This window comes from Pipra filicauda, unplaced genomic scaffold (assembly GCF_003945595.2).
Source record: "Pipra filicauda isolate LSUMZ 115617 unplaced genomic scaffold, ASM394559v2 scaffold534_size341627_pilon, whole genome shotgun sequence".
Taxonomy (NCBI): Eukaryota; Metazoa; Chordata; class Aves; order Passeriformes; family Pipridae; genus Pipra; species Pipra filicauda.
The window spans coordinates 922-24,927 of record NW_024104681.1 but is presented as its reverse complement, the minus strand read 5'-3'; the positions used below and the strand labels follow the sequence as shown (position 1 = coordinate 24,927).

The following is a 24,006-nucleotide window of genomic DNA, read 5'->3' as shown; positions in this document are numbered from 1 at the left end:
GTGCCAGGCACAGAGCAATGTGGGGACACAGAGGTGGTTCTGGCAGGCTGGGGAAGACACCTCATCTGGTGTTTTGGAGCAGCACCATCAAGGATGCCCATTGTTTCCCCTTTCCCTGTTTGGAGTTTACTGTTCTCCATTGGAATACTTGGCTTTGTACCTTCTGTTTCTGGTGTGTCTTGTGCTTGAAGGAATTTGTCCTTTGCTCCTCACCCTACTGCCTGCTCTGCTGCCTCAGGAGCAACCCAGCCCCTGACACTCTGTGCACCCATGTTCCAGATCCAGTCCCTGCAGGAAGCAGTGCAGGAGAAGGAGGCTGCCCTGGCAGCTCGAGAGGAGCAGCTGCTGCAGGCCCTGGAGGAGTCACGAGCGGGCGAACGGAGCTTGAAGGACTCTCTGCACACTCTGGAGGCCGAGGGCTTTGAACTGCGTTTGAGGCTCCGTAACTCCGAGAAGAGAGAGGAAGCCTTGGCCATAGAGTGTCAACAGGCCAGCAGTGCCCACCAGGAAACCCGATCCCAGCTGGACAAACTGCACTTGGTTCTCCACCACATGATCAGTGACTGCAGAGACTTGGTCACTTGGAGCTCAGGCAAGTGTGGGAGGCTGGGTTAGTATGTCTGTAGAGCATGTGTGGGACAGCAGATGGAGGAAGGGGGTCATCCTGGTCTGACAGACTCATCCTTTCACCTTAGGCTGGCTCAAGCCTTGGGAAATTTTGAAAGCTTGACATCCTTGCAGAGACACAAGTCCGTGTTTGTGTGTGGAGAAACGATCAGCATCAGAATGGAAAAAGACCTGAGTCCTGTCAAACCACAGGGCACATGCAGTCATCCTTGGGGCAGCACTGACATTAGTGGTCATCAAAATAACGTCAGCCTCTGACACTGGCTTGCTGTAGGGCAAGCTCTAGGATGATGGCAAAGGCACGGCCACCTTCTCCTGTGTAAAAAGAGGCCTTGTTTGTTGGAGACCCTTGGATTCAGTTTTGAAACAGAATGTCTTGTCTCTTCAGAACAGGGTAGTGCTGTGGGCCTAACTGCTTCTCAGGCCAGGGACCTCCCCACAGAGCTCACAGTGGACAGAGTGGCAGCAGCCCTACAAGACCTGCGTCAGCACCTGGAGCAGACTCAGAAAGATCTGGTAATGTGTGCCTGGGCACCCAGAAATCCTGTCCCACTGCTGGACAAGCAGAGTGCCAATGACGGGGGGGTTGGCTCACTGCCATGGGGAGGAGGCAGGATCATGATCACATCTACCATTACTGTACCAGCAGTGGCTCTGAGAGGTGATTCTGCTCCTCTTAACTCTTCCAGAATGACACCAGGAAGAAAACACAGGTCTTGGAGCTGGAACTGAGCACAAGGCAGGCTGAGAGGGACCATTGGGGTGCCCGCAATCAGGAGCTGCACAAACAGTTGGCTGAAAGCCAGGAAGGTACAGCTTCTCCTTTCCCACCCACTGCCCATCCCCTCTGGCCAAAGGGGATCTCTGATGCCACACAGAGGAAAAGTGCAGTGCCTGGGGATAGGAGAGGAGAAAAACAACCAGCAGGAGACTTCTCCCTAGAAGTCCCAGGGAAAGCTTCTGGTAGACAGAGATGGCGTGGCTGGCAGTGCATCTGGCTGTGCCACAGGGGAACCTGTGCAGAGGTGGTGCCTTTCAGGTCCCATGTCCCTGTTAAACAGGTGTATCTTGATGCCTGAGCTTGATTCCTCCAAACTCCAGGCCATCCCAGAGCCTCCAGGGCTATTGGTTTCTTTATAGCATGGCAGGACAAGGCATCCCCACTCCTTTCTCTGTCTTTGTTTGCCCACTCTGCACATCAGAACTGCATTTTCATCTCAGTGCCTTGTTTCCCTTGTCTCAGACTCTCTCTCAGCTATTCCTGGTCAGTCAGCGGTGTCCTAGTCAGTCTTTACTTTTGTTTCTTCTTCCTTTTCCTTTGGGACCCTGGATTCATATCTCCCCTCCTGTCTGTCCCTGTTTCATCCATGTCAGTTCTCCCTGCTTCTAACACTGTGGCTGAGGTGCTGCCATGCCTTCAGTCCTGGTCTTTCAACAAGCAGAAGGGCAAGCACACTTTCATGTTCCTTGGATTCTTGCCCCTTTCATTCTTCCTTTTTTCTCTGCCTGGAAGTTTCCTTCTTTTCTGTCAGCTTTGGAAGCCCTTGTGGGCTTAGGGCCTGGGTAACACAGACAGGCAGAGAAAACACTGCTGTTGTGTCTGCAGGATGCACATCAGTTTGGCTTGGCTTTGCTTTTCCCCTTCCCCTTTCCTGCTGTAGCGCTGTGGACGGCAGAACACAAGAGGGATTCTCTAGAAGCTGCCCTGAAGGAAGAGGCCTCTGCAAGGAAAGAAGAAGCTGTGACTCTGCGTCAGGAGGTGGAGTCTCTGCAAAGGAAACTGGAGAGCACAGAGAAGCAAGGACAGGATGTGCTGGTGAGGCTGGCAGATACCATGAAGGGCCATTTCCTAGCTGATTTTGGACCTTGTGTTCATATTTTTAAAGAACGACTTTTTCCAGTTTAACTTTTCTAATTGCATTCTTCTGAATAAGGAGGAAAAGATGTCGTAGTCATTTCAAACCCAGTTAGGGCTGAGGGTGCTTCTTTTCCTCCATGCTGAAGTTTTCTGCCCTTGAAGCTTTAGTCAAAGTAATTTCCACGCTTGTCTCTATTTACATTGCGTGGTCTGGGCAATTCCTTGTGTCCAAATCCATCTTCAGATTTCCAAATATCTGGATCTGGAAAAAGGGGTGAGAGGATCAAGTTTCCTAGTAGTCGCAAGGTGTTCAGCAATGGCCATCTGAGAGCAGACAGTGGGGAGAAAAGAGAGAAAGCAAAAGTGCTGATGCAGATAATAACGTGAGCCTGTGAAGGGAAAACTAGTCCTGATTGGAAAGCCAGACTGACAGACTAATCTGGCCATTGCTGCTTCAAGAGAGGAAAGTGGGGCTCTAGGGGATGGTACCGTGGCAACTCTCCACAGGAGAGGTCAAAAACCACCCCCTCTTACCCCAAACCCAGCAAAGGAAATGTTGGTGTCCTTTGCTCTTCCCTTCCGTCCCAATGGAGAGCACATTGTCATGGCACTGCCTAAGTCATGCTTAGTCTGGACTTGAAATCCTGGCTGCAGTTCTGGCAGCTCCTCCCCAAAGGAACACTCGAGTAGAGCTCCAAGAGGTTGGGGAAGGGCAGAAAGGAAGCTGGGACTGGCTGAGGGAGCTGGGAAAGCTGCAGCATAAAGGGGGGTGCCACGGAAGGGTCTGCAGCACCCTGAGAGGCAGGGAGAGAGGGGCAGCCCATGCCTGCCACTGCGGCAGGAGCTCAGGTATGCTACAAAGAGCAGACATAAGAGATGGAATGACTGACTCTTTTGTCCCTGCTTTGCAGCATGAACGGGACAGGCTGCAAGCAGAGAAAGAAAAACTGGAGTGTCAGATCAAACTTCTTGAGGAATCACTCACAGCCTCTGAAACCCGAGCAAATACAGCAAGAGACACAAATCACTCCCTTGAACAAGAACTCCAAACTGCACTGTCCCTCTTAAAAATTAAAAATGAGGAAGTGGAAAATCAGATGAGGAAAATGGAGATGCTCCAAAAAGAGGCAGCAGAGGGCAAAGCTTTACAGGATAATCTGGCTCGTATGACTGCCATCCTGTCAGAGAGGGAGAGAGAAATGAAGGTGTTCCAAGAGCAGATGAGAGTCCTGGAAAAGCAGAAAGAAATGCAAAAAGCTGCTCTCAATCAGGTTATTAAGGACATAACAGAGAAAGAAAAGAAGACAGAATCTCAGCAAGAACAGATAGAGGAGCTGGAGAAGCAGCAAGAACAACAAAGGATTGCTTTAAGCAAAGAGCTGGAAGAGAGAGAGCGGGAGATGAGATCCCAGCAAGAACAAATACAGGAGCTGGAGAAGCAGCGAGAAATGGAGAGGGCTGCTGTCAGCAGGGTGAGCAAGGAGCTAGAAGAGAGGGAGCAAGAGATCAGATCCCAGCAGGAACTGATAGGGGAACTGGAGAAGCAGTTAGAATTGCAGAGCAGTGCTGTCAGCAAGGTGAGCAAGGAGCTGGAAGAGAGGGAGCAGGAGATCAGATCCCAGGAGGAGAAAATAATGGTTCTAGAACAACATGGTGCATCACAAGTGAGAAATCTGCTTGAGGATCTTGATCATGTGAAAGGAAACCTGAAGGAGAAAAACTTGGAGCTTCTGTCTCTGACTCAGCAGATCCAAGAACTGGAAAAGGAGAGAGAACAGGGGAAAACTCTGCACACAAGCCTTGAACACCTGAGGGCAGCTCTTAAGGACAGAGAGAGTGAGTGTGACACTCAAAGGGAAGAGTTAAAGCTCTTGCAGCAGCACAAGGAACAGCAAGAAGGGCATCTGCAAGAGCTTCTTGGTAAAGTAGAAAACATGACACTTTCTTTATCTAAAAAAGAACAAGAACTTGAGTCACAACAAAAGCAAATCCAGGAAGTTGAAGAAGCCCTGGAAATGCAGTTAAGGACTGTCCGTGACCAACTGGAGCAGACCTTAGCAACCTTAAAAGAAAAAGACAGACTCATAGACATCCAAAAGCAACAAACAAGGAGCTATGAGGAAAAAACAGAACAACAGATGAATGTCTTGCACAGAGACTTAGAATACACTAGGACAGTACTGAAAGAAAAGGATGTCATGATTGAATCTCAGAAGGAACTGATTGAGACCTTCCAAAAACAACAAGAAGACTCTGAACAGCAGAAGGAAATTCTGCAGCATCTTCAAGTGGAACTAAAGGAAAAAGAGCAGGAAATTTTATCCCTTAGAAAGCAGTGTGAGGCATGCAAGGAAAAGGAGGAAAAACGTGAAGCTGAGCAAACCAATTTCCAAGCAGCAGCACTGACTCTGAAAGAAAGAGAAGAAAAGATCTGGGTTCTGGAGGAGGCTGTCTCTAAGCTTCAACAGCAAAAGGAGGAGACAGCGGGGCAGACTAAAGCCATCGTGCAAAAACTGGAATGTGCTGAATCTTCTTTAGAAGCCAGCGATCAAGAGAGAGCATCTTTGGATGAGCATGTCCAGGACCTTCGAGAGCAGAAGGAGGTGGAAGGCAGGCAGGCCAAAAGTCTAGAGCAGGATCAAGGCAAAATGAGGCAGATGTTGCAGGAGAACCATTTGGAGTTCCTCAAGCAGACAGAGCAAATGAACATGTTCCAACTCCATGAAGAAAGCATGAAAGTAGCACTAACCTTATGCCAGAAGCAAATAACTCTGCTTGAGGAAGTGGTGAGGAAGAAAGATGAAGACAATGAAACTCTTCTGCAAAAACTCCAACACCAAGAAGAAGTAGTGAAGACTTGGCAGAATCTCCAGCTTAGGGCAACTGAGAAGAATGAAGAGGTTAGACATGAGGGAGAGCAAGAGAAGCTGCTGCAAGAAGCCTTCCCTGAGAGAGAAGGAGAGACCAAGACTCAAAGCGACCAAAAGGAGTTAGAAGAGGTAATAAGAGCTCTTCGGGAAGATCTCCAGCACATTCAGCAGACTCTGATGAAGAAGGATGAAGAGATCAAGTACCAAACAGACAGAGTCAGGTATTTAGAGGAGGCACTGTCAGGGAGAGAACAACAGCTAAGGAGGGAGAGCGAACTCCTGAAAGAATTAACATCAGCTTTGCGATGGAAGGATGAAGGGGAGACCCTAAAGAAACAAATCCAAAACCTCCAAAAATGGGAGGAAGAGGCAATAGAGAAGATGAAAGTTCTCCAGGAGAGAGACCATCTCTTGCAAAGGCAGAAGGAGCTAACCCAACAATGGCAAGCTGAGAGGAAAGCCAATGGGGAGGAATTGGAGTGTGTGGCTGCTGCTTTGAAGCAGACACAAAGCAGAGAACTCGAATGGAGAGAGAAGGCCCAAGTCCTGAGAGCTGCCCTTACCAAGAGTGAAATGGCCAAAGGGACTCTGCTGAAAGAATTGGACATCCTGCAGAGAATGGTTTCAGAGCGGGACACGGACCGATTCCATCAGCAGGTAGGCCCTGGGATTGGTTTCAACTCAAACGTCCCTGAAGGATTCCAATGATGTTTCCCTCCAAGAGGTGGGAATATAGATTCCCATCAGTACAAGACCTGTTTGGGCGAAGCAGCTAGGTCTGCAGCCAGCAGCCTTGTCTGGCTGGCTGGCTCCAGCAGAGACCATTTGCCTGTGAGAATGTTTCCTGGCAGGCCCGGAACGACTGACACATCTATGGAGCTGGCTGTTCAAATCAGCTCCATCTAAAAGCTGGGCATGGGGAACTGGTTCTCCCGTGCCTTGGCAAGCTCAGCCAACACATGGTGGCTTGGATTTGGCATGGAAAGAAAAGGGAGCTGCTGACCAGACTGATGTAGTGAACTCAGCAGAGTTTTGTACTGATGGCTGAAGAGCAGCTGAACTGCTGGAGCTTAGAGGGTGCTCTCAGACATGGAGGTTTCTGAGGGACAGCTTGTCCAGTGTACTAAAAAGAATGGGATTTATGCCATTGCCTGGTCAGGTTAAAGGCTTCATTGCTCATTCAGGACATGCTTGTGCCCCTGTCCAAAAAGCACAAAGGTAAATTTGTGTGGATTTCTTCAAGGTGAACTGATTCAGGTCCCACTAGTGGAACAGCTGCAATAGCCTGTGCTGCAGCCTTGCCAGGAATTTGCCAATATTTTCTACATTCCATTAGTATACCGGTGTAGAGAAAAACTACTAAGAAAACCCTGTATTTATGCATTATACATTTACACATGACTTAAGAAATATTACTGGCAGCCTGATCAGGATACTGACAGGTCCTGCGACCTGTTGATGGGAAGCAAAGAAGTGACAAGTGCAGGAAATGTGAAAACAACAGAAGATTTCAGTTCCATCCATGTAGATCAGCTGGGCAAGAGCAGTTGATCAGGAAATGCAGTTGCATCCTCAGAGATTGGTTTAGTGCTGGTGTCAAGAATAAAATTATCAATGCTCCAAGGAGCAGTTAATCAGGAAAGGCACGACAGGGGAGGTGGCTCCTGACTAGGTTCAGAGCAGTGTACATGGCTTGACTGATAACGTGATTTTTTTCCACAGAGCAGTCCTGGATGAGGATGTAACAGGCAAAGAGAACAGAGAACAAGACTGTAGTGTTCAGTCACTGCAGAAATACGTACTTCACCCACAGCTTGCACATGTTTGCTTGCCTAAGGACAGAGCTGGAGATAGGAGAATGTACAGTGATAGTCAAAGAGGATGACCAAAGATGGTAGATAACTTCCCTAACAGGAAGGTGTAAATGTGCAAGTCTTCACAGTCGGCACGAAACGGCTGAGAGAGGGAGCTGGAGACACTCCAGACCTTTCTAAAACTATGAAGTGGCTGAATAGGAAATGAATGTTTCCAGTCTCTCTCAAAACCAGAATGGGGGACACTGAACAAAACAAGCAGAAAGCACATCCAGAACAAACAACTCAATTCTCCAAGCTGATTTGGAGGAGGGCCCCTAGAGAGAGGATGTGTTCCTTTGGGCTGTGCACCAGAAGGAGAAGGACCTTAGCACTGTCCATTCCTGTTGTGGTCACTCTGCCTGACATGTTGGTTCTAACACCCTTCTAACCTTTATGTGGCACCAGCTCATGGAATCTCCTCTCTGAATGCCCAGCAGGCTGTTGCAGAAGGGGAGCAGCTGTCATGGCTCTCAGAGAAGAGACTCATGTCACAGAGCCTGGAATGTCTGCAGCGAACAGTTGCAAGGCTGGAAGATGAAAAGGTGGAGCTGAAGCAACAAAATGCTGAGCTCAGGAGGACTCTTGAGCAGGTAAAACAGGCTTTTGCTGCCTCTGCAAAGCCTCATGGTCCTCTGAACCATGACACATTTCCCCAGGCAGTGCTTTGGAGTCCTCTTCTTGTTTCCTTCCCTCTCCTTCTTCCTGCTGTGGACACACACTTTGCATTTTCTCTCTCTTCTGGCACCCCATGGCCTTCACAAATACACCTTCACTGCAGTGCCACCCTCCTTGCCCCAGTGTCCCCAGACACACACTTACCTCTCTTCCATAGCCCACATCGAGTCCTTTTTTGTTCTCTGGTGCAATTAAGGGTCTCTGAGCAGAGATCTCCTTGCCTTGATGTCCAGAGGTCCTTTTGCTCCCTGTTTGGTGGCAGGTTTCTGTGACCCTTTCTCCCATCCAATGTGCAGGTGGAACGTGAGCGGAGGAGGCTGAAGAGATGTTTTAGGGATCAGATGCTCCCAGATGCCTGTGGATTGTCTCTCTCCCAGTCTGACCAGCACAAAGTGTCCACCTCTAGACAGGTGAGAACAGAATCTTCCCTGGTGAGAGGAGGCTCTGGCCATACAAGGAACAAGGGCAAATCCCAGTGGCAACGGCCCCCCAGGGGAGATCTAATGGTAGTCAAGTATAGACCATGCCCTGACCAAGCTGCAGACTAAAATGAAATCTTGTGTTTTATTCACAGGAGTCGTCTCACGCTCACTGCAGTCAGCGGTTAGCTGAGCTACAGAACCAGGTGAGGAGTAGGAAAACTCTCCTCAAAAGCTGCTGTGGCTCTACTGATGAGCACAACTTTGCACGATGCTCCATGCTGAGTTTTGTTTGGCTGTCAGGAAGTTGAGTGCACCAGACAGTGTCAGTTCTGCGCCTGTTGGCAACAACCAAACAACATCCTTCACCTCGGTCTTGTCTCTGGCTTGCCTGAAGGTCAGGCAGGGTGGGATAGGGGTGGTAGAAAATTCAGAACACTGGAACTCACCTGAAAATATCAAAATCATAGAATCATGACATCCTTAAGGCTGGAAAAGCCTTATGAGATCATCTAGTCCAGCTGTTAGCCCTGTACTGTCAATCCCAAACCTAAACTGTGCTCCTGAGCACCACAATTACATGTTTTCTGAGCACTTCCAGGGATGGTGATTCCACCATTCCCTGGGTAGCCTGTTCCATGATGTTCCCTTTTGTTGCCTGTCCCCATTTTCCCTTGCCTCCGTTAGCAGTGGAGAGGTCCAGGGCTCTGAGGCAGTGCCAGAGCTGAGCCTTCAGGCCATCCTCAGTCCTTGCTGTGCTGTGCTAATCACCACCCTGCTGTGGGACCGAGTCAGAGACCTCAGCACTCTGAGGATGTTTGGTTTATCAGTGTAAGAATGTTCATTCCAGCTGCTGAACCCTGTTGCATCCTTTGCACAGCAGGAGGTCAAACGGAGCAGGAGGTGGGAGCAGCTCTGCCCCCGGCCAGCCCAGCAGGCACAACCCCGTGGGGTCAGGAAAGAGCAGAGTTTGAGGAGTTCCAAGGCTTCAGCACTGCTGTAAGGCCCCTGGGCTTTGTTCACCACATTCTTCTGCGCTCATGTGTGGGATGCTCTAAAGTTTGGGAGAGGGAGAATTTGCTCCCTTTCCCTGGGCTGGCTGTCAAGGTGCTCAAGCAGAGCAGTTCTCCAGTACCCCGGGTAAGCAGCAGCCTTCCTGCTGAGGTACAGCCTGTGGAACTAAGGGCTCATGGCCCAGAGTTGAAAATCAGAGCTGGGTTAGTAAATCCTGTTGGAACTCTCTCTCTAATAGACCTGTGATGGCTGAGGGTTGTACGTGGGAAGCGTTGGCCAGCAGGAAACTTGACGTGTTGATAAGCTGAGCTCTGTTCAGGGGACTCTGGGAGCCTGTTCCTTTCCCTTCCACAAGGTCCCAGTGTTTGTCAGGGCTGGTCGAGGCCGTGTATGCCCCAACTGCTGGCACTGTGGAGCTATGGCTGGTCCTGACAGCATGGGCTTGTCTGAGCTCAGCTTTGTGCCTCTTTCAGGTGTCCCTCCTGCAGTCACAGCTGGCACGAGACCGACAGCACAGGCAGAACTACATTGAGAGCTGTGCAAGGACCAACCAGGAACTGTCAGACCTTCACCAGGAGCTGTCCTGCTCCTTAGCAGCTGTGCTCAGGGAGCCCAGAGCTGCTGTTCTGGAAGCAGAGACTCAGAAACTGGATCAGTCTCTGAACTTGGCACTGATGTCCCTGGACTGTCAGTCTCCCGAGAGACAGAGGGTGCATCCAGCAGCCCAACCTACCAGAAGCAACCTGAGGTAACAACACCTCTGGTCTCCATTTGAACGGAAGGCTTTCTGCTAAGACAAAGAACTCTTGGATGTGAGAAATGGGATGAACTCCTCGGGGCAAGGCTGCTCCCTGCCTTTTCCCTGTTTCTCTCACAATCAGCTGGTGCTGTCAAACCTCACCTTACGTTGAGGATTAGGATCTATGAAGTGTTATCTCAGGCAGATGATTTCTGGGGACAAAATGTGAATATGTGAGAACAAAGACATAGGTAAGGAGAGAGAATGATGTGTGGAGAAGGAAGCCCAAACACGAACAATCCCTGAACAGTAAGACTTTGGGGTGACATCTGTCCGAGAGCAGCTGCTCAAATAAAATAAAAGGACATAAAGGTTGTGCTACAAACAGTTAAAGTAGCATAACAGCATTTGTTCTGTTTGCATTTCCAATTATCTCCCAAGGACAGACACTTAAATGTTTTTCCTAATAAAATGTTTTTAATAAAATTTTTTTAGAAGAAGGTTATACATATCTTTACCTGGCCCAATGAGGCTGTTGTGTGATTTCCCCTCTTGAGGGCAGAGCTGTTTCCTGCCAGGAGAAATGGAAATTTGAGGAAAGGGGTGGAAAGAACACAATGGGGATCAAAGGTGGGCGAGAGAGAGGGTTTCTCTCCCCTTTTCCCTCCCCTTACCACCCCCCTTTCTCCCTTCCCTTTTCCCCCCCCTTTTTTTTACCCCCCTTTTATTCCCTGTCTTTTCCCTCCCTCTTTTCTCCCTCTCTTTCCCCCTTCCCCTCCCCTTTCTCCCCTTTTTGCACCCCTTCTTTCCCCTGCCCCCTTTTCCCCCCCTCTTTTTTCCTGGCCTTTCTGCCCCCCTTTTCCTTCACGGCTTTTTTCTCCCCCTCCTTCCCCTCACCCCCCCCCGCCCCCCTTTTTTCACCCTCCTCCTTTCTCCCAGTCCCTTTCCATTTTTCCCTCCAAAGCACTGGGACTCTGCTGGGACACTGCTTTCTGCACCAGCCAGCCAGGGGCACAGATCTGCTGCTCTCCAAAGGGCCTCAGAGCCCAACCCAGCCCTTCCAGGCTAGGATGGGGAGGGTGTCCTGGGCAGGGAGAGCTGCTCTCCACCAGCAGAGCAGGTTCCTTGGACTTGCCCTCACACTTAGATTTTTCTGCTTTCTGTCTCAAAATCCTATTAATTCAGCCACTTCAGTCAAGGAAGACTCTTCGGTGTATGACAACCTTGCTTTGATACAGAAACATTGAGGGACCTTCCTCCTGCCAGGGCTGTGACCCCTCACTGCCTCTCATAGCCCCCTACATCCCCTCGTGCTTCATGTCCTCTCACAGCCCCCCATTCCCCTCAAGTTCCCTCCTGGCCCCTCATGGTGCCTCACAGCCCCTCATGGCCTCTCACAACTGCTCACAACCCTTCACAGCCCCTCACAGCTCTTCGTGACCCTTCACAGCCCCTCATGGCTCCTCACAGCTCTTCATGGCCCCTCACAGCCCCTCATGGCCCCTCACAGTGCCGAGTACAGGGGCAGAATCGCTTCCTTGGTCCTGCTGCCACAATATTCCTGATCCAGACCAGGATCCATTGGCCTTCTTGGCCACCTGGGCACACTCTGGCTCCTGTCCTGTCCATCAGAACCCCCAGTCCCTTCCTGCCTGGCTGCTCTCCAGCCACTCTGTCCCCAGCCTGTAGAACTGCAGGGGGTTGTGGCCAAACTTGGCCTGGTTGAACGTCATCCTGTTGGAATCAGCCCAACTCTCCAGTCTGTCCAGGTCCCTCAGCAGAGCCCTCCTGCCTTCCAGCAGATCAACGCTCCCCTCCAACTTGGTGTCATCTGCAAAATCATCCAGATCATCAATTAAGATATTAAATAGAACTGGGCCCAGCACTGATCCCTGGGGACACCACTGGTGACGGATCCCAGCTGGATGCAGCTCCATCCCCACCACTCTCTGGGCCCAGCCAAGAGCCAGTCCCTAACCCAGCACAGAGTGCCCCTCTCCAAGCCGTGGCTGCAGCTTTTCCAGGAGTGTACCATGGGAGACAGTGTCCAAGGCTTTGCTGAAGTCCAGGCAGACACATCCACAGCCTTCCCCTCATCCACCAGGAGATCAGACTGACCAGGCAGGACCTGCCCCTTCTAAATCCATGCTGGCTGGGGCTGATCCCCTGTTGGTCCTGTGGATGCCCCGTGATTGCACTCAGGATGATCTGCTCCATAACCTTGCCAGGCACTGAGGTCAGGTTTCCTGCCTGCTTTGGGGCAGCTCTGCAGGGGCCGCTCATGTCAGACCCCCCTGTGTGCTGGGGACAGCTTTGCTCTTGGGGACACCGCTCTGCCCCAGCCCAGCAACACCAGCAGTGCCCAGGGCCGCCACCTTCCCAAGGGGGACCCCTCTGGGCACAGGTACCCCCAGCCCGGGGGGGCCGTGCCAGCACCCCCAGACAACGCAGTTACACACGGACAATAAAACAACAACGCAGTAAACATCTATAAAGAATATATTTTCATTATAAGAATCTTCATAAAAACAAAAATCTTCTTAGTAAAAACAAAAAACTTCTTAATTAAAACAAAAATCTTCTCTATAAAAACAACAATCTTCTATATAGAAATAACAATCTTCCTAATAAAAATAAGTATCTTCTTTAAAAAAGCAACTATCTTCTTATAAAAAAAACTATCTTCTTACTAGAAACAACAAGCTACTTCCTAAAAAACTCTTCTTAGTAAAGAAAATAACCTTCTAATATAAAAAACACTCTTAGTAAGAACAAGAATCTTCTACTAATAATATCTTCTTAAAAAAATATTTAGAAAAACAAAAATCTTCATAAGAAAAACAACAATCTCTATATAAAAAACCCTATATTCCTAATAAAGCCTATTAACTATAAAATATATTTACAAAACAATCATGAAGATATCAAACATATGTACAAAGTGCCATTCCATGGCCAGCATGTCCGTCAGTCCTGCAAGAAAAGCCAGGGCACGGTCAGTGCAGTCGGGCCCTGCTGGCCGTTCCCTGTGCCCCCAGCCTGGCCCACGCTGGGCCCAGCGGGACTCTGGCGCCAGGCCTGAGCCGGGCTGGGGATGGGAGCCGGGCCCCAGGCGCTGGCACGGGGCTTGTGTGGCCCAAAGCAGGCGCAGGGCAGGCCGGGGCTGGGGGTTGTGCCGCCACAATCCAGGGCAGGGGGCACCGTGTCCCTGAGCGGGGCCCCCCAGCCCAGCCCCAGCCTGGCGGCAGGTGACCCGCTGTCCCCGGGGCAGGGCACGGCCAGGACGGGCCTCACCTGCTGCTGAGGCGGGGTGTCCTTATCCCAGGATCATGGCCTCCTCCTTCTCGCCTTCCTCTTCCACGTCCATCCCTTCTTCCTCTTGCGTGTCCACCTCCATCTCCTCTACATCGCCTTTTAGATCTCTCGCCGTGTCCACTTCCGTTGGCTCTTCGCTGTCTCTCTCAGCCTGCAGCAGGGAGAACAACCGCACAGAGGGGGCCTGTCCCACCCCAGCCCCACTGAGCTCCAGCCCACCTGGCCAGTCAGTTGGTGCCCTCCTCCATGGACTGGCACTGGACATTCACTAGGACAAGGCTGCACATCCTGCTGGCATGGATCACAACACCCAGACTGCAGGCAGAGTCAGCACTGACGGATGTTCAAGGGAGCAGGTGGGGACAGTCCAGAGGGAGCAGGGGGAAGGGTACTCTTGGAACCAAAGGTGGTCGGGCCAGAGGGTGCGCTGGGAGCTGCGCAGGGCTGGCTGGCAGCAGGGGAATGGCTGCGTTGTGCTCGTCGCCGGGCCCTGGCAGTTCCACATGGAACACGGGCACAGCTCTGGCAGCTGCGAGGTCACAGGAGGTCCAGGGCCACTCCGCACTGGGGATGGGGATCATGGAATGATGGAATCCTTGAGTGCTTTGGCTTGGGACAGACCCTACAAATCATCTTGTTCCAACCTGACCAAGTTGCTCAGGGCCACGGCCAAGTGGACCTTGAATGTTGCCAGGGATGGGGCAGCCACAGCCTCTCTGCACAGCCCCTGCCAGGGCCTCACCAGCCTCACAGGAAACAATGTTTTCCTAACATCAAATCTAACCCTCCCCTGTCAGTTTGAAGCCCTTGTCCTGTCACTACAGTTGCTGACCAAGAGTCACCCTCTGGCTTCCTTGGAGGCCCCTTCCCAGACGGGAAGGTTTCTCCCAGGTCTCCACACAACCTTCTCTTGTCCAGGCTGAAGAGCCCCAACTTTGCCAGCCTGTGTGCAGAGGGGAGGTGCTCGAGGTCCCTGAGCCCCTTGTTGGCCTGGTGTGGCCTTGCTGCAGCAGTTCCCTGGCCTTGTTGTGTCGGGGACCCCAGAGCTGGAGGCCGCACTGCAGGTGGGGTCTCCTGAGAGCGCAGCAGAGCGGCACAACCCCCCCTGCCCTGCTGCCCCCAGGGCTGGGGATGAGCCCAGGACATGGGGGGGGGGGGGGTCTGGCCTGAGAGGGCACATTCTAAGGGCCCATGGAACAACAATAATCTTTCAAACGGATTTACAATAAAACGACAACCTATAAGACATGTGTCCAGCATTTATTGATATTTTCAGAATTTTCTTAATAAAACCAGTACTCTTCTTTATAGAAACGACAGTCTTCTTGATGACAACAGTCTTAATATCAACAAACATCTTCTTATTAAAAACAATTGTCTTCTGAATAAAAATATCTTCTGAATAAAAACAACTATCTTCTAAATAAAACAACTATCTTCTTCGAACAAAACTATCTTCTTATAAAGGAAACTTATCTTCTTAAAAAAACTATTTTCTTAATAAAAAACTTATCTTCTTAATTAAAAATCTATCTGCCTAAATTATTTTCTTTATAAAACCAACAAACTTCTTAAAAATTCAATAATATAAAATGTATTTACAGAACAACATGTAAAACATATGTACAAGTGGCCGATTCCGTGGCCGGCACGTCCGTCAGTCCTGCAAGAAAAGCCAGGGCACGGTCAGTGCAGTCGGGCCCTGCTGGCCGTTCCCTGTGCCCCCAGCCTGGCCCACGCTGGGCCCAGCGGGACTCTGGCGCCAGGCCTGAGCCCGGCTGGGGATGGGAGCCGGGCCCCAGGCGCTGGCACGGGGCTTGTGTGGCCCAAAGCAGGCGCAGGGCAGGCCGGGGCTGGGGGTTGTGCCGCCACAATCCAGGGCACGGGGCACCGTGTCCCTGAGCGGGGCCCCCCAGCCCAGCCCCAGCCTGGCGGCAGGTGACCCGCTGTCCCCGGGGCAGGGCACGGCCAGGACGGGCCTCACCTGCTGCTGAGGCGGGGTGTCCTTATCCCAGGATCATGGCCTCCTCCTTCTCGCCTTCCTCTTCCACGTCCATCTCTTCTTCCTCTTGCGTGTCCACCTCCATCTCCTCTACATCGCCTTTTAGATCTCTCGCCGTGTCCACTTCCGTTGGCTCTTCGCTGTCTCTCTCAGCCTGCAGCAGGGAGAACAACCTCACAGAGGGGGCCTGTCCCACCCCAGCCCCACTGAGCTCCAGCCCACCTGGCCAGTCAGTTGGTGCCCTCCTCCATGGACTGGCACTGGACATTCACTGGGACAAGGCTGCACATCCTGCTGGCATGGATCACAACACCCAGACTGCAGGCAGAGTCAGCACTGACGGATGTTCAAGGGAGCAGGTGGGGACAGTCCAGAGGGAGCAGGGGGAAGGGTACTCTTGGAACCAAAGGTGGTCGGGCCAGAGGGTGCGCTGGGAGCTGCTCAGGGCTGGCTGGCAGCAGGGGAATGGCTGCGTTGTGCTCGTCGCCGGGCCCTGGCAGTTCCACATGGAACACGGGCACAGCTCTGGCAGCTGCGATGTCACAGGAGGTCCAGGGCCACTCCGCACTGGGGATGGGGATCATGGAATGATGGAATCCTTGAGTGCTTTGGCTTGGGACAGACCCTACAAATCATCTTGTTCCAACCTGACCAAGTTGCTCAGGGCCACGGCCAAGTGGACCTTGAATGTTGCCAGGGATGGGGCAGCCACAGCCTCTCTGCACAGCCCCTGCCAGGGCCTCACCAGCCTCACAGGAAACAATGTTTTCCTAACATCAAATCTAACCCTCCCCTGTGTCAGTTTGAAGCCCTTGTCCTGTCACTACAGTTGCTGACCAAGAGTCACCCTCTGGCTTCCTTGGAGGCCCCTTCCCAGACGGGAAGGTTTCTCCCAGGTCTCCACACAACCTTCTCTTGTCCAGGCTGAAGAGCCCCAACTTTGCCAGCCTGTGTGCAGAGGGGAGGTGCTCGAGGTCCCTGAGCCCCTTGTTGGCCTGGTGTGGCCTTGCTGCAGCAGTTCCCTGGCCTTGTTGTGTCGGGGACCCCAGAGCTGGAGGCCGCACTGCAGGTGGGGTCTCCTGAGAGCGCAGCAGAGCGGCACAACCCCCCCTGCCCTGCTGCCCCCAGGGCTGGGGATGAGCCCAGGACATGGGGGGGGGGGGGGTCTGGCCTGAGAGGGCACATTCTAAGGGCCCATGGAACAACAATAATCTTTCAAACGGATTTACAATAAAACGACAACCTATAAGACATGTGTCCAGAATTTATTGATATTTTCAGAATTTTCTTAATAAAACCAGTACTCTTCTTTATAGAAACGACAGTCTTCTTGATGACAACAGTCTTAATATCAACAAACATCTTCTTATAAAAAACAATTGTCTTCTGAATAAAAATATCTTCTGAATAAAAACAACTATCTTCTAAATAAAACAACTATCTTCTTCGAACAAAACTATCTTCTTATAAAGGAAACTTATCTTCTTAAAAAAACTATTTTCTTAATAAAAAACTTATCTTCTTAATTAAAAATCTATCTTCCTAAATTATTTTCTTTATAAAACCAACAAACTTCTTAAAAATTCAATAATATAAAATGTATTTACAGAACAACATGTAAAACATATGTACAAGTGGCCGATTCCGTGGCCGGCACGTCCGTCAGTCCTGCAAGAAAAGCCAGGGCACGGTCAGTGCAGTCGGGCCCTGCTGGCCGTTCCCTGTGCCCCCAGCCTGGCCCACGCTGGGCCCAGCGGGACTCTGGCGCCAGGCCTGAGCCCGGCTGGGGATGGGAGCCGGGCCCCAGGCGCTGGCACGGGGCTTGTGTGGCCCAAAGCAGGCGCAGGGCAGGCCGGGGCTGGGGGTTGTGCCGCCACAATCCAGGGCACGGGGCACCGTGTCCCTGAGCGGGGCCCCCCAGCCCAGCCCCAGCCTGGCGGCAGGTGACCCGCTGTCCCCGGGGCAGGGCACGGCCAGGACGGGCCTCACCTGCTGCTGAGGCGGGGTGTCCTTATCCCAGGATCATGTCTTCCACCTCATCTTCCTGATCTACTTCCATCTCTTCCACATCAGCTTCCATCTCCACCTCCATCTCTTCAACTCTCTCTTCAACATCCACATCCATCATCTCATCCATATCTGCCTGAGGGTCCACCTCCATCTCTTCTTCGCTGTCTCTCGGAGCCTGCAGCAGGGAGAACAACCTCACAGAGGGGGCCTGTCCCACCCCAGCCCCACTGAGCTCCAGCCCTCCTGGCCAGTCAGTTGGTGCCCTCCTCCATGGACTGGCACTGGACATTCACTGGGACAAGGCTGCACATCCTGCTGGCATGGATCACAACACCCAGACTGCAGGCAGAGTCAGCACTGACGGATGTTCAAGGGAGCAGGTGGGGACAGTCCAGAGGGAGCAGGGGGAAGGGTACTCTTGGAACCAAAGGTGGTCGGGCCAGAGGGTGCGCTGGGAGCTGCTCAGGGCTGGCTGGCAGCAGGGGAATGGCTGCGTTGTGCTCGTCGCCGGGCCCTGGCAGTTCCACATGGAACACGGGCACAGCTCTGGCAGCTGCGATGTCACAGGAGGTCCAGGGCCACTCCGCACTGGGGATGGGGATCATGGAATGATGGAATCCTTGAGTGCTTTGGCTTGGGACAGACCCTACAAATCATCTTGTTCCAACCTGACCAAGTTGCTCAGGGCCACGGCCAAGTGGACCTTGAATGTTGCCAGGGATGGGGCAGCCACAGCCTCTCTGCACAGCCCCTGCCAGGGCCTCACCAGCCTCACAGGAAACAATGTTTTCCTAACATCAAATCTAACCCTCCCCTGTGTCAGTTTGAAGCCCTTGTCCTGTCACTACAGTTGCTGACCAAGAGTCACCCTCTGGCTTCCTTGGAGGCCCCTTCCCAGACGGGAAGGTTTCTCCCAGGTCTCCACACAACCTTCTCTTGTCCAGGCTGAAGAGCCCCAACTTTGCCAGCCTGTGTGCAGAGGGGAGGTGCTCGAGGTCCCTGAGCCCCTTGTTGGCCTGGTGTGGCCTTGCTGCAGCAGTTCCCTGGCCTTGTTGTGTCGGGGACCCCAGAGCTGGAGGCCGCACTGCAGGTGGGGTCTCCTGAGAGCGCAGCAGAGCGGCACAACCCCCCCTGCCCTGCTGCCCCCAGGGCTGGGGATGAGCCCAGGACATGGGGGGGGGGGGGGTCTGGCCTGAGAGGGCACATTCTAAGGGCCCATGGAACAACAATAATCTTTCAAACGGATTTACAATAAAACGACAACCTATAAGACATGTGTCCAGAATTTATTGATATTTTCAGAATTTTCTTAATAAAACCAGTACTCTTCTTTATAGAAACGACAGTCTTCTTGATGACAACAGTCTTAATATCAACAAACATCTTCTTATTAAAAACAATTGTCTTCTGAATAAAAATATCTTCTGAATAAAAACAACTATCTTCTAAATAAAACAACTATCTTCTTCGAACAAAACTATCTTCTTATAAAGGAAACTTATCTTCTTAAAAAAACTATTTTCTTAATAAAAAACTTATCTTCTTAATTAAAAATCTATCTGCCTAAATTATTTTCTTTATAAAACCAACAAACTTCTTAAAAATTCAATAATATAAAATGTATTTACAGAACAACATGTAAAACATATGTACAAGTGGCCGATTCCGTGGCCGGCACGTCCGTCAGTCCTGCAAGAAAAACCAGGGCACGGTCAGTGCAGTCGGGCCCTGCTGGCCGTTCCCTGTGCCCCCAGCCTGGCCCACGCTGGGCCCAGCGGGACTCTGGCGCCAGGCCTGAGCCCGGCTGGGGATGGGAGCCGGGCCCCAGGCGCTGGCACGGGGCTTGTGTGGCCCAAAGCAGGCGCAGGGCAGGCCGGGGCTGGGGGTTGTGCCGCCACAATCCAGGGCACGGGGCACCGTGTCCCTGAGCGGGGCCCCCCAGCCCAGCCCCAGCCTGGCGGCAGGTGACCCGCTGTCCCCGGGGCAGGGCACGGCCAGGACGGGCCTCACCTGCTGCTGAGGCGGGGTGTCCTTATCCCAGGATCATGGCCTCCTCCTTCTCGCCTTCCTCTTCCACGTCCATCTCTTCTTCCTCTTGCGTGTCCACCTCCATCTCCTCTACATCGCCTTTTAGATCTCTCGCCGTGTCCACTTCCGTTGGCTCTTCGCTGTCTCTCTCAGCCTGCAGCAGGGAGAACAACCTCACAGAGGGGGCCTGTCCCACCCCAGCCCCACTGAGCTCCAGCCCACCTGGCCAGTCAGTTGGTGCCCTCCTCCATGGACTGGCACTGGACATTCACTGGGACAAGGCTGCACATCCTGCTGGCATGGATCACAACACCCAGACTGCAGGCAGAGTCAGCACTGACGGATGTTCAAGGGAGCAGGTGGGGACAGTCCAGAGGGAGCAGGGGGAAGGGTACTCTTGGAACCAAAGGTGGTCGGGCCAGAGGGTGCGCTGGGAGCTGCTCAGGGCTGGCTGGCAGCAGGGGAATGGCTGCGTTGTGCTCGTCGCCGGGCCCTGGCAGTTCCACATGGAACACGGGCACAGCTCTGGCAGCTGCGATGTCACAGGAGGTCCAGGGCCACTCCGCAGGGATGGGGATCATGGAATGATGGAATCCTTGAGTGCTTTGGCTTGGGACAGACCCTACAAATCATCTTGTTCCAACCTGACCAAGTTGCTCAGGGCCACGGCCAAGTGGACCTTGAATGTTGCCAGGGATGGGGCAGCCACAGCCTCTCTGCACAGCCCCTGCCAGGGCCTCACCAGCCTCACAGGAAACAATGTTTTCCTAACATCAAATCTAACCCTCCCCTGTGTCAGTTTGAAGCCCTTGTCCTGTCACTACAGTTGCTGACCAAGAGTCACCCTCTGGCTTCCTTGGAGGCCCCTTCCCAGACGGGAAGGTTTCTCCCAGGTCTCCACACAACCTTCTCTTGTCCAGGCTGAAGAGCCCCAACTTTGCCAGCCTGTGTGCAGAGGGGAGGTGCTCGAGGTCCCTGAGCCCCTTGTTGGCCTGGTGTGGCCTTGCTGCAGCAGTTCCCTGGCCTTGTTGTGTCGGGGACCCCAGAGCTGGAGGCCGCACTGCAGGTGGGGTCTCCTGAGAGCGCAGCAGAGCGGCACAACCCCCCCTGCCCTGCTGCCCCCAGGGCTGGGGATGAGCCCAGGACATGGGGGGGAGGGGGGGTCTGGCCTGAGAGGGCACATTCTAAGGGCCCATGGAACAACAATAATCTTTCAAACGGATTTACAATAAAACGACAACCTATAAGACATGTGTCCAGAATTTATTGATATTTTCAGAATTTTCTTAATAAAACCAGTACTCTTCTTTATAGAAACGACAGTCTTCTTGATGACAACAGTCTTAATATCAACAAACATCTTCTTCTTAAAAACAATTGTCTTCTTAATAAAAATATCTTCTGAATAAAAACAACTATCTTCTAAATAAAACAACTATCTTCTTCGAACAAAACTATCTTCTTATAAAGGAAACTTATCTTCTTAAAAAAACTATTTTCTTAATAAAAAACTTATCTTCTTAATTAAAAATCTATCTTCCTAAATTATTTTCTTTATAAAAACAACAAACTTCTTAAAAATTCAATAATATAAAATGTATTTACAGAACAACATGTAAAACATATGTACAAGTGGCCGATTCCGTGGCCGGCACGTCCGTCAGTCCTGCAAGAAAAGCCAGGGCACGGTCAGTGCAGTCGGGCCCTGCTGGCCGTTCCCTGTGCCCCCAGCCTGGCCCACGCTGGGCCCAGCGGGACTCTGGCGCCAGGCCTGAGCCCGGCTGGGGATGGGAGCCGGGCCCCAGGCGCTGGCACGGGGCTTGTGTGGCCCAAAGCAGGCGCAGGGCAGGCCGGGGCTGGGGGTTGTGCCGCCACAATCCAGGGCACGGGGCACCGTGTCCCTGAGCGGGGCCCCCCAGCCCAGCCCCAGCCTGGCGGCAGGTGACCCGCTGTCCCCGGGGCAGGGCACGGCCAGGACGGGCCTCACCTGCTGCTGAGGCGGGGTGTCCTTATCCCAGGATCATGGCCTCCTCCTTCTCGCCTTCCTCTTCCACGTCCATCTCTTCTTCCTCTTGCGTGTCCACCTCCATCTCCTCTACATCGCCTTTTAGATCTCTCGCCGTGTCCACTTCCGTTGGCTCTTCGCTGTCTCTCTCAGCCTGCAGCAGGGAGAACAACCTCACAGAGGGGGCCTGTCCCACCCCAGCCCCACTGAGCTCCAGCCCACCTGGCCAGTCAGTTGGTGCCCTCCTCCATGGACTGGCACTGGACATTCACTGGGACAAGGCTGCACATCCTGCTGGCATGGATCACAACACCCAGACTGCAGGCAGAGTCAGCACTGACGGATGTTCAAGGGAGCAGGTGGGGACAGTCCAGAGGGAGCAGGGGGAAGGGTACTCTTGGAACCAAAGGTGGTCGGGCCAGAGGGTGCGCTGGGAGCTGCTCAGGGCTGGCTGGCAGCAGGGGAATGGCTGCGTTGTGCTCGTCGCCGGGCCCTGGCAGTTCCACATGGAACACGGGCACAGCTCTGGCAGCTGCGATGTCACAGGAGGTCCAGGGCCACTCCGCACTGGGGATGGGGATCATGGAATGATGGAATCCTTGAGTGCTTTGGCTTGGGACAGACCCTACAAATCATCTTGTTCCAACCTGACCAAGTTGCTCAGGGCCACGGCCAAGTGGACCTTGAATGTTGCCAGGGATGGGGCAGCCACAGCCTCTCTGCACAGCCCCTGCCAGGGCCTCACCAGCCTCACAGGAAACAATGTTTTCCTAACATCAAATCTAACCCTCCCCTGTGTCAGTTTGAAGCCCTTGTCCTGTCACTACAGTTGCTGACCAAGAGTCACCCTCTGGCTTCCTTGGAGGCCCCTTCCCAGACGGGAAGGTTTCTCCCAGGTCTCCACACAACCTTCTCTCGTCCAGGCTGAAGAGCCCCAACTTTGCCAGCCTGTGTGCAGAGGGGAGGTGCTCGAGGTCCCTGAGCCCCTTGGTGGCCTGGTGTGGCCTTGCTGCAGCAGTTCCCTGGCCTTGTTGTGTGGAGGCCGCACTGCAGGTGGGGTCTCCTGAGAGCGCAGCAGAGCGGCACAACCCCCCCTGCCCTGCTGCCCCCAGGGCTGGGGATGAGCCCAGGACATGGGGGGGGGGGGGGGTCTGGCCTGAGAGGGCACATTCTAAGGGCCCATGGAACAACAATAATCTTTCAAACGGATTTACAATAAAACGACAACCTATAAGACATGTGTCCAGAATTTATTGATATTTTCAGAATTTTCTTAATAAAACCAGTACTCTTCTTTATAGAAACGACAGTCTTCTTGATGACAACAGTCTTAATATCAACAAACATCTTCTTATAAAAAACAATTGTCTTCTGAATAAAAATATCTTCTGAATAAAAACAACTATCTTCGAAATAAAACAACTATCTTCTTCGAACAAAACTATCTTCTTATAAAGGAAACTTATCTTCTTAAAAAAACTATTTTCTTAATAAAAAACTTATCTTCTTAATTAAAAATCTATCTGCCTAAATTATTTTCTTTATAAAACCAACAAACCTCTTAAAAATTCAATAATATAAAATGTATTTACAGAACAACATGTAAAACATATGTACAAGTGGCCGATTCCGTGGCCGGCACGTCCGTCAGTCCTGCAAGAAAAGCCAGGGCACGGTCAGTGCAGTCGGGCCCTGCTGGCCGTTCCCTGTGCCCCGCTGGCCGTTCCCTGTGCCCCCAGCCTGGCCCACGCTGGGCCCAGCGGGACTCTGGCGCCAGGCCTGAGCCCAGCTGGGGATGGGAGCCGGGCCCCAGGCGCTGGCACGGGGCTTGTGTGGCCCAAAGCAGGCACAGGGCAGGCCGGGGCTGGGGGTTGTGCCGCCACAATCCAGGGCACGGGGCACCGTGTCCCTGAGCGGGGCCCCCCAGCCCAGCCCCAGCCTGGCGGCAGGTGATCCGCTGTCCCCGGGGCAGGGCACGGCCAGGACGGGCCTCACCTGCTGCTGAGGCGGGGTGTCCTTATCCCAGGATCATGTCCTCCTCCTTCTCGCCTTCCTCTTCCACGTCCATCTCTTCTTCCTCTTGCGTCTCCACCTCCATCTCCTCTACATCGCCTTTTAGATCTCTCGCCGTGTCCACTTCCATTGGCTCTTCGCTGTCTCTCTCAGCCTGCAGCAGGGAGAACAACCTCACAGAGGGGGCCTGTCCCACCCCAGCCCCACTGAGCTCCAGCCCACCTGGCCAGTCAGTTGGTGCCCTCCTCCATGGACTGGCACTGGACATTCACTGGGACAAGGCTGCACATTCTGCTGGCATGGATCACAACACCCAGACTGCAGGCAGAGTCAGCACTGACGGATGTTCAAGGGAGCAGGTGGGGACAGTCCAGAGGGAGCAGGGGGAAGGGTAGTCTTGGAACCAAAGGTGGTCGGGCCAGAGGGTGCGCTGGGAGCTGCTCAGGGCTGGCTGGCAGCAGGGGAATGGCTGCGTTGTGCTCGTCGCCGGGCCCTGGCAGTTCCACATGGAACACGGGCACAGCTCTGGCAGCTGCGATGTCACAGGAGGTCCAGGGCCACTCCGCACTGGGGGT

At 52.7% G+C, this 24,006-nt stretch overlaps 1 protein-coding gene and 5 long non-coding RNA genes across 8 annotated transcripts in view; 1 reads left to right on the top strand and 5 right to left on the bottom strand.

Moving 5' to 3' along the window:
• The window catches only part of CEP250 (centrosomal protein 250), a 29,278-nt gene extending 18,715 nt beyond the window's left edge, over positions 1-10,563 (top strand). For 2 of the 3 annotated variants that reach the window (XM_027719118.2, XM_027719122.2), the window contains 9 exons: positions 280-592; positions 1,016-1,143; positions 1,317-1,437; positions 2,289-2,443; positions 3,397-6,012; positions 7,646-7,801; positions 8,183-8,296; positions 8,461-8,511; positions 9,793-10,563. In XM_027719118.2, the coding sequence (XP_027574919.2) occupies positions 280-592; positions 1,016-1,143; positions 1,317-1,437; positions 2,289-2,443; positions 3,397-6,012; positions 7,646-7,801; positions 8,183-8,296; positions 8,461-8,511; positions 9,793-10,071 (3,933 nt within the window). In that variant the 3' untranslated portion in view covers positions 10,072-10,563. The remainder of the gene's footprint in view (positions 1-279; positions 593-1,015; positions 1,144-1,316; positions 1,438-2,288; positions 2,444-3,396; positions 6,013-7,645; positions 7,802-8,182; positions 8,297-8,460; positions 8,512-9,792) is intronic. The other variant, XM_027719119.2, reaches the window with a different exon arrangement.
• Positions 10,564-14,944: 4,381 nt separating this feature from the next.
• LOC113998046 lies at positions 14,945-15,844 on the bottom strand. The gene is made up of 2 exons (XR_003544317.2): positions 15,358-15,844; positions 14,945-15,036 (listed from the first exon to the last, which is right to left on the bottom strand). It is a non-coding gene; the product is annotated as an uncharacterized LOC113998046 (long non-coding RNA).
• A 781-nt stretch (positions 15,845-16,625) lies between these two features.
• Positions 16,626-17,546, bottom strand: LOC113989540. Its single transcript, XR_003541298.2, has 2 exons — positions 17,365-17,546; positions 16,626-17,043 (listed from the first exon to the last, which is right to left on the bottom strand). It is a non-coding gene; the product is annotated as an uncharacterized LOC113989540 (long non-coding RNA).
• A 1,436-nt stretch (positions 17,547-18,982) lies between these two features.
• LOC113998049 lies at positions 18,983-19,879 on the bottom strand. The gene is made up of 2 exons (XR_003544320.2): positions 19,396-19,879; positions 18,983-19,074 (listed from the first exon to the last, which is right to left on the bottom strand). It is a non-coding gene; the product is annotated as an uncharacterized LOC113998049 (long non-coding RNA).
• A 1,108-nt stretch (positions 19,880-20,987) lies between these two features.
• Positions 20,988-21,887, bottom strand: LOC113998088. Its single transcript, XR_003544326.2, has 2 exons — positions 21,401-21,887; positions 20,988-21,079 (listed from the first exon to the last, which is right to left on the bottom strand). It is a non-coding gene; the product is annotated as an uncharacterized LOC113998088 (long non-coding RNA).
• A 1,092-nt stretch (positions 21,888-22,979) lies between these two features.
• Positions 22,980-23,715, bottom strand: LOC114002982. Its single transcript, XR_003546072.2, has 2 exons — positions 23,414-23,715; positions 22,980-23,071 (listed from the first exon to the last, which is right to left on the bottom strand). It is a non-coding gene; the product is annotated as an uncharacterized LOC114002982 (long non-coding RNA).
• Positions 23,716-24,006: the final 291 nt, after the last annotated feature.